Source organism: Lathyrus oleraceus, chromosome 6 (assembly GCF_024323335.1).
Source record: "Lathyrus oleraceus cultivar Zhongwan6 chromosome 6, CAAS_Psat_ZW6_1.0, whole genome shotgun sequence".
In the NCBI taxonomy this organism is placed as follows: Eukaryota; Viridiplantae; Streptophyta; class Magnoliopsida; order Fabales; family Fabaceae; genus Lathyrus; species Lathyrus oleraceus.
The window spans coordinates 274,965,945-274,978,687 of record NC_066584.1 but is presented as its reverse complement, the minus strand read 5'-3'; the positions used below and the strand labels follow the sequence as shown (position 1 = coordinate 274,978,687).

Genomic DNA, 12,743 nt, shown 5'->3' with positions numbered 1-12,743 from the left:
AAGTTATTTGTCAGTATTTCGTCTTCCGCAGCCATTTGATCATATTTTTATCTGGCCGCCTCTACTGGAGTATTAAACTTTCCTTTGTCAAGGCTTAAGTCCTCCTTTTTCCTTGCAAGCACATTGGTGCTGGACTCAGCTTTTTCCTTTTCGCCAACCTCCCTCTATGCTTTCCTCCTTTTTTGTTCCTTTCTCCATTGAGACCTTGTCATGGGATATTTTCCTTTGTAGTTTTCAAAGATGTAGGAGGTTTTTTTGTCATCCTGAAACTCCTTACGGTATGTTAATGACAAACCTCTATCCACCTCGAAGTTCTGCTATTTTCCTTGGCCGCGTTTCCTGCCATCAACTGGCTTCACCCATTTTCCATTTGAAGCCTCAACATTGGGTTTGAAAGAGATGGGTTTAGCAGCAGGACCCTTTCGTTTTTTTTTCACCAAGCTTCACCATATGCCTTCTTGAATCATAATACCTTCTTGGGTCAAAAGCCCTTATGGGCTGGACAACCTGTTGATCTTTAGGAGCTTTCTGGAACCCTTGGTGTTTTACCCTCCTTACTCCCTCGAGGTTTTGGGCCGCTTTCTTGTCGAACACGGTGCTACACCGGGGATACAACATAACCTCTGATTGCTTCTTCTAGCACCTCCGAAGGAAATCAGCCAAAGTTTCATCTTCTTTGGGGAAGGCTATTTTATTATACTCTTCTTGTTGACACTCATTGTCAACTTCCATGGAGGTTTCTTAGGATATTTCAACCATATTAACCTCCATGTCGACATCTTCAGTGATGTCCAAATTTTGGAATTGTAACTGAAAACCCTTACTAGCCTTATCTATTTGCACGAAACCATCAGCAGTTTTTTTGGTGACTATCATCAGGCTGGAATCTTCAGTGATTCCGATGTCGAAAACATCAGTGTTTCCATTGGTGGCATTTCCCACAGCTTCCTGAACGAAGTCGTTGAAGAATCCCTGATCAAGATGCTCAGAAACCTTGACCATGACGAGTTCATTGATGAAGTCCTCACTAACTTCGGTCATGTCGAAATCATCAATAACTTCGACCATGTTTACTTCCTCGTGTTCCGTGTAATGGGCATCAGCCATTTGCAGAGGATTAGAGTCGATCTTCATCTGGCTCCTAGGTTTGTCTCCAAACTTGAGACTCCCTTCTTGGATAGCATTCTAAACAAGATCCCTAAAAATAAAACATTGAGATGTTTTATGACCCAAAAAACTATGGTACTTGCAAAACCCTATTTTCTTTCTTTGTTCTAAAGGAGGTATTTTAACACCCAGAGGCACTATCATTTGACCATCCTTAACTAAAAAATAAAAGATTTCGTCATATTTTGTAACGTCGAAAGTGTAAGTTTTCTTAGGAAATTTATCATTCTTTTCTGGTTCAATAGGTTTTTGTTGATTCTAAGTGTTGGCAGCAATTTTGGTAAAACAAAGAGTGTTCACAAGATGTTATGTGTGATGTCTTAACATGAGATATCCTATGTACCTGCTGGAGTTAAAGAAGATATGCAAGCAGGATTGTTTCAGAATGCCACATACAAAGACAAGGCTTCTGATATTGGTTGTACCTGCTGGAGCTTATATGGAAGACATATGCTGCAGGATTATTTCAGTTGACATACTCATTGTCATGGTAACTGATATGGCTGTACCTGCTATAAAAGGAAACTGGATTATGCAGGATTTTTCCAGATGTCAGACCCGATGTCATGACATCCTGTACACAGAACATTCAGTATGAATGTCTGGTGTTTTGTGATCGCACAATTGGTGGCAATCATTGGTTGATTGAAGATATGGCTAGCTGGCGCAATCTATCAGGGATATCAACCAGATTTGTTTATTTTTCGAGATCTTTACAGCTGATATGAAAATATTTAATTGGAAAATATATTTAGGGTTTTCAAGCTGTCCAATGTTTCTATAAAAAGGGACTTAGAAAACCTGTTTGAATACACAACCAAGACTGAGCGAAATTTAGAGAGAGAGCTAGGGTTTGTGTCTGTAGGTCATTCAAGTCATCCATTGATGATTGAATTGGACTGATTTGTCTTCTTGATCAAAGCTTTGAAGCAAGATCAAGAGTGTGTCTTCTTGATTGAAACTATGAAGTAAAATCAAGAATATTGTAATTGAAAAGTATTTTCTTTTCACAAGGGATTGTTGTTTAAAATCACGGGTGTGTGATTGTAAGGGAAGTGAGTGGGTTCTCATATCTAAGAGTGCTTAGGTAGAAATTGCACGGGTAGAGATTAGGTGAGAAAGACTGTAACTTGGTGAAGTGTACGGATAGTCTTTGAACTAATTCTATTTTAGTGGGTTTCCTTCCTGGCTTGGTAGCCCCCAGACGTAGGTGAGTTGCACCGAACTGGGTTAACAATTGCTTGTGTTGATTGCTTTACAATTCTGTTTTATTATCCATTGTGTATTAACAGATATTAGTGTCGTGACATTACCTTCACATCTTATATCTGATACCAGAATTTCAATTGGTATCAGAGCAGGCATCCTGCTCTGGCTCTGGGTGAGATCTAGGGAGAATACTTTCTGGTACAATGGAGAGGGGTGAAGGATCTGTTCATAGGCCACCAATTTTGGATGGTTCTAACTATGACTATTGGAAACCTAGAATGGTAGCGTTTCTAAAATCCATTGATAACAAGGCTTGGAAAGCTGTGCTAACAGGTTGGGTGCATCCTGTCATTACCAAAGAAGGAAAAGCCACCACTGAGAAGAAGCCTGAAGAACAATGGTCCAAGGAGGAGGATGATCTTGATCTTGGAAACTCTAAAGCCTTAAATGCAATATTCAATGGGGTAGACAAGAATATTTTCAGGCTGGTAAATAACTGTAAAGTGGCCAGAGATGCTTGGGACATTCTCAAGGTCACTCATGAAGGGACCTCTAGAGTAAAGATGTCTAGACTTCAGTTGCTCACCTCCAAGTTTGAAAACTTAAGGATGAAAGAAGATGAAAACATTCAGGAATTTCATATGAGTATCCTTGAGATTGCTAATGCCTCTGGAGCCTTGGGGGAGAAGATGTTAGATGAAAAGTTAGTAAGAAAAATACTCAGATCACTCCTTAAGAGATTTGCAATGAAGGTGACTGCCATAGAAGAGTCTCAAGACATCTCCAACATGAGGGTAGATGAGTTAATTGGCTCCCTCCAAACCTTTGAGATAGGATTGATTGAGGGAACTGAAAGGAAAACCAAGAGCATTGCCTTTGTATCCAACACAGAAGAGGAAAACAGTCAAGATTTGGATAAAGAGTGGGCCAATGAAGTTGCAATGCTGGGGAGACAGTTTAACAGATTGTTAAAGAAAATGGATGTCAGATCCAAGGAAAATGTCAAAAACATCTCATCTGACATCAGCTATGGAAGAAGAGGAAGGTCAGAAGAAAAGCCAAAAGAAGGAAAAGAAGTAAAGTGCTATGAATGTGATGGGTATAGACACATTAGAACAGAATGTGGTACCTACCTCAAGAAGCAGAAGATGAGTCTTGCTGCCACCTGGTAAGATGAGAGTGATACAGAGGAGGTTGCAAATATTGTGACTGCTTTGACAGGAAAATGGGGATCTGATGAAGACTTAAGTGATGATGAAGTAACCTTTGAATAATTGGCCTCTACCTACAGAAAGCTGTGTCACAAAAGTGTAGAGTTGTGCAAACAGGTTGATAGCCAGAAGAAGGAAATTACTCAACTTGAGAATGAGAAGATAGAATACTTGGAAACCATCTCCAAATTAAAAACAGAAGCAGTGGTTCTGAATGCCAAGCTTGACAAAAATCCACAAGCTGAAAATCAGAAGATAGCACAGCTGGAAAGTGAGAAGGTAGACCATGCAAAAATCATCTCAAAATTAAAGATTGAAGTCATGTTTCAAAATTCTAAATTAGAAGAGATGACCAAGTATGTAAGGATGTTAAGCAATGGGTCTGACTCCTTAGACAAGATTCTTCGAACTGGACAAATAACAGGAGACAAAATTGATATTGGGTATAATAACTCAAAACCTGAGAGCAGTAACACTGGTGTCAAACCTCAAGCAAAATTTAAGCGCATTCAAAAAACTGTGATGTCACATCATATGTCACAACACCAAAGGAGAAGACAGTTGAAAGGAAAACACCAAAGATGGAGATGCCATTACTGTGGGAAATTGGGTCATCTAAAGCCATTCTGCTATAAACTGTATGGCTATCCCAGGTCTGCTCAGGATCACCATCAATTTAGACCCAAACATCACATGCCTATAAAAAAAACAATGGGTCCCTAAGACTAATGTCACAAGTCTGATAGCTCACAGTCTCCTCAGAATCTCAGCTAAAGAAGAATGGTACTTTGACAGTGGATGCTCCAGACACATGACTGGAAACCAAGACTTGCTAACTGATCTGAATCAACATACTTTAAGTCATGTAACCTTTGGAGATGGAGCAAAAGGGGAAATCAAGGGAACAGGTAAGCTTGATTACCCTGGAGTACCTAGACTTGACAACGTTCTACTAGTCAAAGGGCTAACTGCAAACCTCATAAGCATTAGTTAACTTTGTGATCAAGGTCTGAATGTTAACTTCACCAAAACTTAATGTCTAATCCGGGACATAAAGAGTGAAGTAATTATGAGAGGAGTCAGGACCAAAGACAATTGCTACATATGGAGCTCTCAATTGGAGTGTCCCTTAAAATATTGGGGGAGTACAGATGTCCTCAAGAGTGATGAAAAACAAGGCTGGGGAAAGTGTCACACAAAGATGTCACACCAGAAGTCCAGAGGAGAAAAGAGTATGATGGCTCAAAAAACTGAGAAGGTAGACCAAACAGGTGGACACTTGACCAGTCACAGGGAGAATGGAACTGTTGGGACTAAGCCCCAAAGGACTATGTGCAAACAGGCCATGGATAATATGGATAAGATATGGGTGACACCTATGAAAGATAGCAGTTGGGCTCAATTGGGTTGGATGAACCTATTACTGTTTGACAATGTTACACATGATGTCATAACATTGTATTATAACTTCCTGAATGCTGAAGCCAGGTCCAAAAATCAAATTCAACACAGATGGACGAAATACTCTTCTAGATATTATCACTCCATTAGGAAATTTGTGAAAGACAAATTCAGAGGTCAAGAGTTTGGACTTGAACTAGCAGACAAGCTTACAAGGAATTTGGGTAAAATTGATTATGAGGAAGGGAAATTAGGGATTTGGACTCTTGAGAAATTAAGGCAATTAAAAGAAAAAAATAAAAGAAATAAAAATAATGTCTGCCTTTTTAAAAGAAAGAGCCACATTAATGATAAATCACTCCCAAGCTTTGAAAACAATATTTATTCCCTTAGCACACGCTACCCAAACTCAGCAACTGCCATTTCCGTTCAACCTTTAAGGAAAGCTCAACTAGGGCAAAGAAATCTTCCTCAAAAAACCAACAACATGTCACAACATCCATCGTCATCTGGTTCCAAATCCTCCCAACATGCAAAGACTCCATCCATGGAGTTTATAGATGATGATATAATGGACGTCACCCCTTTGTGCATGATACCGGGCAACACCACATGTACCTCCTCCAGTGCTGGAGATAAGCAAGGTAATACCTCTAGTAACTCCTCTCTTCCTAAAGACATGTATTACACTGATCGCGCTATAAGGAGACTAGTTACTAGAATACTGAGTGAAGGACATAAAGTTGAAGGGGTCTCTACCCCTCTGTCCAGAAGGGAACCTTCTCTTGAGAGAAAACCTCATGCTGATAAAGATGATGATTCATCTAGATCAGAAAAAGAGGTGGCTGCTGAAGGGCTTTGCTCTCTAGGTAAAACCCCACCTAGCAAGAAACAAAATGTGCCTCAAGAAAATATTATTGACCTGGAGTAAGAAAGCACTGAAGGAGAAGATGATCCTTTGGTCCATCTGGTTAAACCTAGCGTTGCTGAAAAACTGAGAAGTAAGAAAGGAAAAAGTATGGCTAAAATGAGAGCTGCTAGAGTGAAGAAAACTGCAGGAGTAGGACCCTTAAAACCCTGGAGCAAGGTTGAGGTTGGAAAAAGAAAAGAGAGACACAACTCTGATTCTGAAGAGAATGTTAAAGATGATGTCCCAGACATCTCCCTTGCAAAAAGGCAGGCAGTTCAGAAATCTCCTAGCAAGGCTGCTACTGTCCATCTAGACAATATCTCCTTTCATTTGGAAGATGGAGCAGCAAAGTGGAAATATGTCATTCAGAGACGAGTAGCCATTGAAAGAGAACTGGGTCAAGAAGCTCTACCCCAATGCTATGAGGGGATGGTTAAAGAGTTTATTGTTAATATCCCTGAGGATATTCATGATAAGAACAACAGGGAGTTTTGCAAAGTTTTTGTAAGAGGCAAATGTGTAAAATTCTCACCAAATGTCATCAACAAGTTCCTAGGAAGGGGAATGGATGGAGGAGTAGACTTAGAAACCACAGGCAATGAGGTCTGTAGGACTATCACAGCTGGCCAAGTTAAGGAATGGCCTAGTAGAAATCACTTATCAGCTGGAAAACTAAGTGTTAAATATGCCATCTTGCACAAGATTGGGTCAGCTAATTGGATTCCTACTAATCATGCATCTACTATCTCCATCAATCTTGGAAGAATTATTCATGCTATTGGAACAAGGGTTAACTATGATTTTGGCAAGTTCATATTTGAACAAACCATTAGACATGCTTCTACAAATGCTGTGAAGTTACCCATTGCCTTCCCTTCCCTTATTTGTTGCATAATCCTAAGTCAACAACCAGGGATTCTGAGCACAAGTGACATACCAAGCAGGAGAAAATCCCCTTTATCCATCCATTACAAGCTGTTTGAGGGAAGTCATGTCAATGATGTCATGACATCTGCTAAGAGGGAGCCTGCATCCAAAGGAAGTCTGATTGATCAACTGAAAGAGACATGCAAAGAACTGGACAATGGTATAAGGGTGGCCAAGGCCAGAAAAGAAGCTTTGGAAGTTCTTATATGTAGCCTGGAGAAGGAAGAAGTGGAAAAGACTGGGAAGGACTCAACTACAAGATCAAAATCCCAATCCAGCGGAGGTTCTGAAAGCCCAGAAAGTTCTGAAGGTACAGGTGAAGATGAAGATGAAGGTGAAGAAGATTCTTCTTCTGATTAATTGTCCCTGGCTGTTTTGAAGACTTTGAGGGGTGCTGGAAGGGATGGTGAAAGTTGCTGCTGTTTGGAAAGCTGACGTTCCTTTTGTTTTTGTTTAGTTTGTGGCAGTCCTCTTGATGCCTGTTTTGTAATATTTAGGTCTCTTAAAGAGTTCCTTGGATTTATGCATTATCTCAGTTGTCTGCTGTGTATAATGTTGGTGTGTACTTCCTGAATTTTTTTGTTCTAACATGCTTACTGTTATAACATCTGGTTTAACTTTCTCTGCTAGACTGATAGACATTTATTTTGTCTGATTGGTCACCTTTGGTCAATTTTGACTAAAAAGGGGGAAAAGTGCTTGATATGGAAGTTGGATGTGGCTGATCAGAAGGACAACTATTATTGGAAGAGGTGCACAGGTGCTGATGAAGAGGTGCACAAGTGCTGATGTTATAGCAGATGTCAGTGTGACATTCTGGCTGGTACAGGTGCTGGAGTTTTCAGTAGCTGTTTTTTATGAATGCATAGATTTAGGGGGAGAAGAAGTACCCTGGTGCATTGTGCATTTGTGTGTCTTACTAGTTGCATCCATAACTAGTAATTCTGTTGATTGTTGCACAGATTTAGGGGGAGGAGAAGTACCCTTGTGTATGTGTGTATTACTAGTAGCCATAGCTAGTAATTGTTTTGCTTCTGCTGCTGATTAAACTACTGTTTAGTGGTTTAACTATTGATAGTTTGCCTTGTGAACAAAAAGGACAGATATATGTTTTAGCCAAAATTTGCCAAAGGGGGAGTTTGTTGATTCTAAGTGTTGGCAGCAATTTTGGTAAAACAAAGAGTGTTCACAAGATGTTATGTGTGATGTCTTAACATGAGATATCCTATGTACCTGCTGGAGTTAAAGAAGATATGCAAGCAGGATTGTTTCAGAATGCCACATACAAAGACAAGGCTTCTGATATTGGTTGTACCTGCTGGAGCTTATATGGAAGACATATGCTGCAGGATTGTTTCAGTTGACATACTCATTGTCATGGTAACTAATATGGTTGTACCTGCTATAAAAGGAAACTGGATTATGCAGGATTTTTCCAGATGTCAGACCCGATGTCATGACATCCTGTACACAGAACATTCAGTATGAATGTCTGGTGTTTTGTGATTGCACAATTGGTGGCAATCATTGGTTGATTGAAGATATGGCTAGCTGGCGCAATCTATCAGGGATATCAACTAGATTTGTTTATTTTCCAAGGAGATCTTTACAGCTGATATGAAAATATTTAATTGGAAAATATATTTAGGGTTTTCAAGCTGTCCAATGTTTCTATAAAAAGGGACTTAGAAAACCTGTTTGAATACACAACCAAGACTGAGCGAAATTTAGAGAGAGAGCTAGGGTTTGTGTCTGTAGGTCATTCAAGTCATCCATTGATGATTGAATTGGACTGATTTGTCTTCTTGATCAAAGCTTTGAAGCAAGATCAAGAGTGTGTCTTCTTGATTGAAACTGTGAAGTAAAATCAAGAATATTGTAATTGAAAAGTATTTTCTTTTCACAAGGGATTGTTGTTTAAAATCACGGGTGTGTGATTGTAAGGGAAGTGAGTGGGTTCTCATATCTAAGAGTGCTTAGGTAGAAATTGCACGGGTAGAGATTAGATGAGAAAGACTGTAACTTGGTGAAGTGTACGGATAGTCTTTGAACTAATTCTATTATAGTGGATTTCCTTCCTGGCTTGGTAGCCCCCAGACGTAGGTGAGTTGCACCGAACTGGGTTAACAATTGCTTGTGTTGATTGCTTTACAATTCTGTTTTATTATCCATTGTGTATTAACAGATATTAGTGTCGTGACATTACCTTCTACATCTTATATCTGATACCAGAATTTCAGTTTTTTTCTATTCGACGGGGCCAAGACCTTACAAGCGTAAGGTAGCCCTTGCTTCAAATTAGCAAGGTCAATTTCATTTTGTCGAAGTCTAAAGGCCCATTATAGGATCCTTCGTCATCATTATTGAACTCGACGTAGGCTACTCTTTTATTCTTATTTGCTCTAGCCTTTTCTTCCTTCAAGCGTTCTAACTGTCGGATCCTATCAGCCAGTTGGGCCATATCTCTCAAGTAACGGGTATCTAACTTCTTTCTGTTAGAATAGTCAAGGCCCCCAGCGGCCATTTTGACCAATTCATGCTCTGGTACTTTTGTAAAACACCTAGCTTTGAGTAATCGAAATCTATTTAGATAGTCATCAATTGGCTCAGTGGACTTTCGTTTAATACTAGCCAATTCCTTCAGACTTATCTTTGTTTTCCCCATGTAAAACTGCTCATGGAACATTCTCTCTAACCTATTCCAAGTATGAATCGAATTTTGTGGCAAGGTGGTGAACCACGCGAAGGCGTTCTTTGTGAGAGAACTTGGAAAATATTTTATCCCAAGGTTTTCGTTGTTCAAAATGTCTCCTGCCTCTATTAAATATCTAGCCACATGTTCGATAGTGGATTCAATAGTATCCCCAGAAAACTTAATGAATTTGAAGATTTTTGTTCTAGGGGGTGTTTCTGCCTATAGGATATATTCCAACAGAGGTGATGTATAATTTGGACTTCGAAGGCCGAAGTTTACCCCATTTCGAGCCATAATCCTTTCCATCATGGCTGCCAGATTGTTATCTGCTGCCATATCATCATGTCGAATTTGCCGTATGACATTATTAGCATTTTGGTTTCTTATTACCATTACTATCCTTGGCTCTCTCTCCTTGGGGATTTGCAGTTCAGTCCTAGGGGGTTCGACTTCTACTCCCTGATTTACCATCTCTGGTTGCGGTTGATTTTTTGGAATTTGGTTAATAGTAGGGTCTTCTTCTAATGTTACCCCCTGGTTTTCCCTTATCCAATCCCTATGAGGGTGTCGATGAGGTTGTGGTACACCCAAGAAGTCAGACATTCGTGCTATCTGCGTTATCATCTGTTGATTCGATTGTGTCATATTTTGAATCAAAGGATTCAATATGGTGGTCAATGTTTGGGTAAGCATGTGGACCATATCATGGTTGCTTTCGTCCATCTGTTGTCTCCACACTGTTGCAAAATTATTGGTAAGGCTGGGTATTTGTGTTTGGTACCCCAAGCCTGAAGATTGGTTATTTCGACCCACGTTAACCCAGATCCTGACCCTTGTAATGGGGAGGTTATGTTAACCACTGGTTCTGAAAATGTCGAAGCAACGTTATGTAAACTTGCCATCATTGAAGTTGGCATTCCATATGTCTGTTCTCGACCACCAAAGGGTATGGAGAACCAGGGGGTATTGAACGCATGTTTAGGACATTTCCAAATGGCGGGTATGTGTGAGGAGGCCCCCTACGCCCAATGTAAGAAAAAATAGGTTCAATATGGGAAATCGAATGCGTAGGCATCGAACTTGCCATAAAGGGTACTGGTTCAAACACGTGCATTGTGGCCGTGCTCGCCCCTATCGAAGAAGAAGGAAGTGGTACATCGTTAGTTGATATATTTTGAGAATTTTGGTTATTTGGCGCATTTATATTCGCCATTCTCCTAGTGGATCCTCTCCTTGATCTGCTTTCGTTGGTTGTGGCTACTTTACCACTCCTTAATAACATACAACAAATTCTTTCGACAATGAGAAGGTGATTGGATAACCAGAATTAAAATAAAATAAAATTTCACCTTTCAAAACCGTTAGCACTGTCCCACTGGGCGTGCCAATTTGTTTACCTTGAAAATTAATAAACAACCGTTGATCTTCCAAATTACTAAATTTGGTTGCTTATAGGATCGATCAGATTGATCCTAGGACATGTGCTAATTATTTGTTAAAGTGAATTTCAGTGAACATGAACACTTCAACAGTGTTTGCAACACTAGTGATTTGTGAAAATACTTAAAAAGTAAAAGAACAACACAAAATAAAGAGAAACGTTGTAAGAGCGAAGATAAATGACAACAAAGATGAATCCTTAAAATAAAGAAATATTTCTGGAAAATAAAGATGAATTGAATTACTTCAAAGTACATGACAATGGTGTAAATTGAACGTACATTCCTCAATTTACTGTGTCTCTACAGGCGGATACTTGATAAGTTTTACAGATTTTGTACACACTTTAAACACACTTTGAACACCCCATGATCCTAGCACTAAGACCTTTTATTTATATTAATCGAAATAACCGCTTCTAACGATCTTTCAATCACGTCGAGACAAATGACGCTTTGCATGGATGCAACTATCCACTATGCTCTACGTGTACATTCAACAATTCAGATAAGAACAAAAGTTCCCTCCTTTTATTTGAATTTGAATCTCCCGTTGAAAACGTCTTCAAACACTAAAAAATATTTCTAAGTCCCTGCAATATCTTGACCCTCTCATCCGAGCACTTTCGACTAGAGCTCCCAATATCAGACTCAGTCGAAACATTTCATAAGGAACTCCAATTTGTTAATTTCCAAATATGTACGTCGAAATTAGGAGCCAACACATTATCAATGTATATCTTTATTTTTATGAATAAGATAAAAAAAAATGTCAAAAAAAATATTATAATAAAAAATAGTATTTTGTTAGTAAATACTATTTTCGTCCAAAATTATAAATTATTTTATAAAAGAAGTTGTTTAAATTGTATTACACTCTACAATTCAGATGAAATATTGATATTTAATTTATTATTATACTATTCATTATTTATTTTTTTCTCCTTTTTAATTCTTTACTATTTCATTAATAAAATATATTTTATAATTCTCTGATAAATTTTTCATACAAAATTAACTGATTTATTTAATTTTAGTCTATATAAAATTTGAAAATAAAATACAAGTTGAGACTAATGGAGTAGCTAAAGCGTGAGGATTATAAAATTGTTTAATCTTCTTCCCCATGTTTAAATCTAGAAGGAATCGTTACTTCTAAACCAAAATATAGTACTCTACCACCCTCGACAATAAGCACTTTTTTTAACACTTATAGTAACCTGCAGTAATCAGGAGTATTAAATTTAGCTCTATTTATAGGAGGCAATCATAGTAGTAACCTGCAGATATACTTTAACGGGTCCCTGACCAATTTTTACAATGTTGCTGAATCGCAATGATTGAGGTTAGTGCAATTTTCTCAACAAAAGAAAAGACGGAAGGAACTTTTAGTTAAATTCTTTAGTTGAACTTTTTGGTACTAATTCATTTTTACAATTCCTAAAATCTGGATTTGAATTCAAAATAATTCAACTTGTGGAGTAGTATTAGGGTTTTATTATTAAGAATCTTTAATGGAGTATTTAATTAAACACTTGCCTAGCTCATTATTAACACTAACGGATATGATTAAGAGTGTGTTAAAGAATGATTTTAATGGCGTAGCAAAAGTTGTTATCGAGAATGAGAAAAAACTAGAAAAGAGAGAGAAATATTAATGGAATAGAATGGATCGAATGAAATTGAATTTTTACAAATATGTGTTATATATTTTATATAGGATCATACAACTAATCAATTAACTTCTAGTTAATAATCACATAGAATTAGCACTAATCACATGC

General features: G+C 38.3%; 1 protein-coding gene across 1 annotated transcript; it reads right to left on the bottom strand.

The window, feature by feature from the left end:
* Positions 1–9,118: 9,118 nt before the first annotated feature.
* On the bottom strand, positions 9,119–9,913 carry LOC127095147 (uncharacterized). Its single transcript, XM_051033878.1, has 2 exons — positions 9,800–9,913; positions 9,119–9,739 (listed from the first exon to the last, which is right to left on the bottom strand). The coding sequence occupies exons 1-2, from the start codon at positions 9,911–9,913 to the stop codon at positions 9,119–9,121; spliced, it is 735 nt and encodes a 244-aa protein (XP_050889835.1).
* Between the last annotated feature and the right edge of the window lie 2,830 nt (positions 9,914–12,743).

Bases quoted from the DNA above. Each gene is read 5' to 3' on its own strand.
- LOC127095147 (XM_051033878.1), bottom strand. From the start codon at position 9,913: ATGGTAATAAGAAACCAAAATGCTAATAATGTCATACGGCAAATTCGA. The intron at 9,740-9,799 runs GTAAACTTCGGC...TATATCCTATAG, and splicing joins GGATTATGGCTCGAAATGGG to GCAGAAACACCCCCTAGAAC.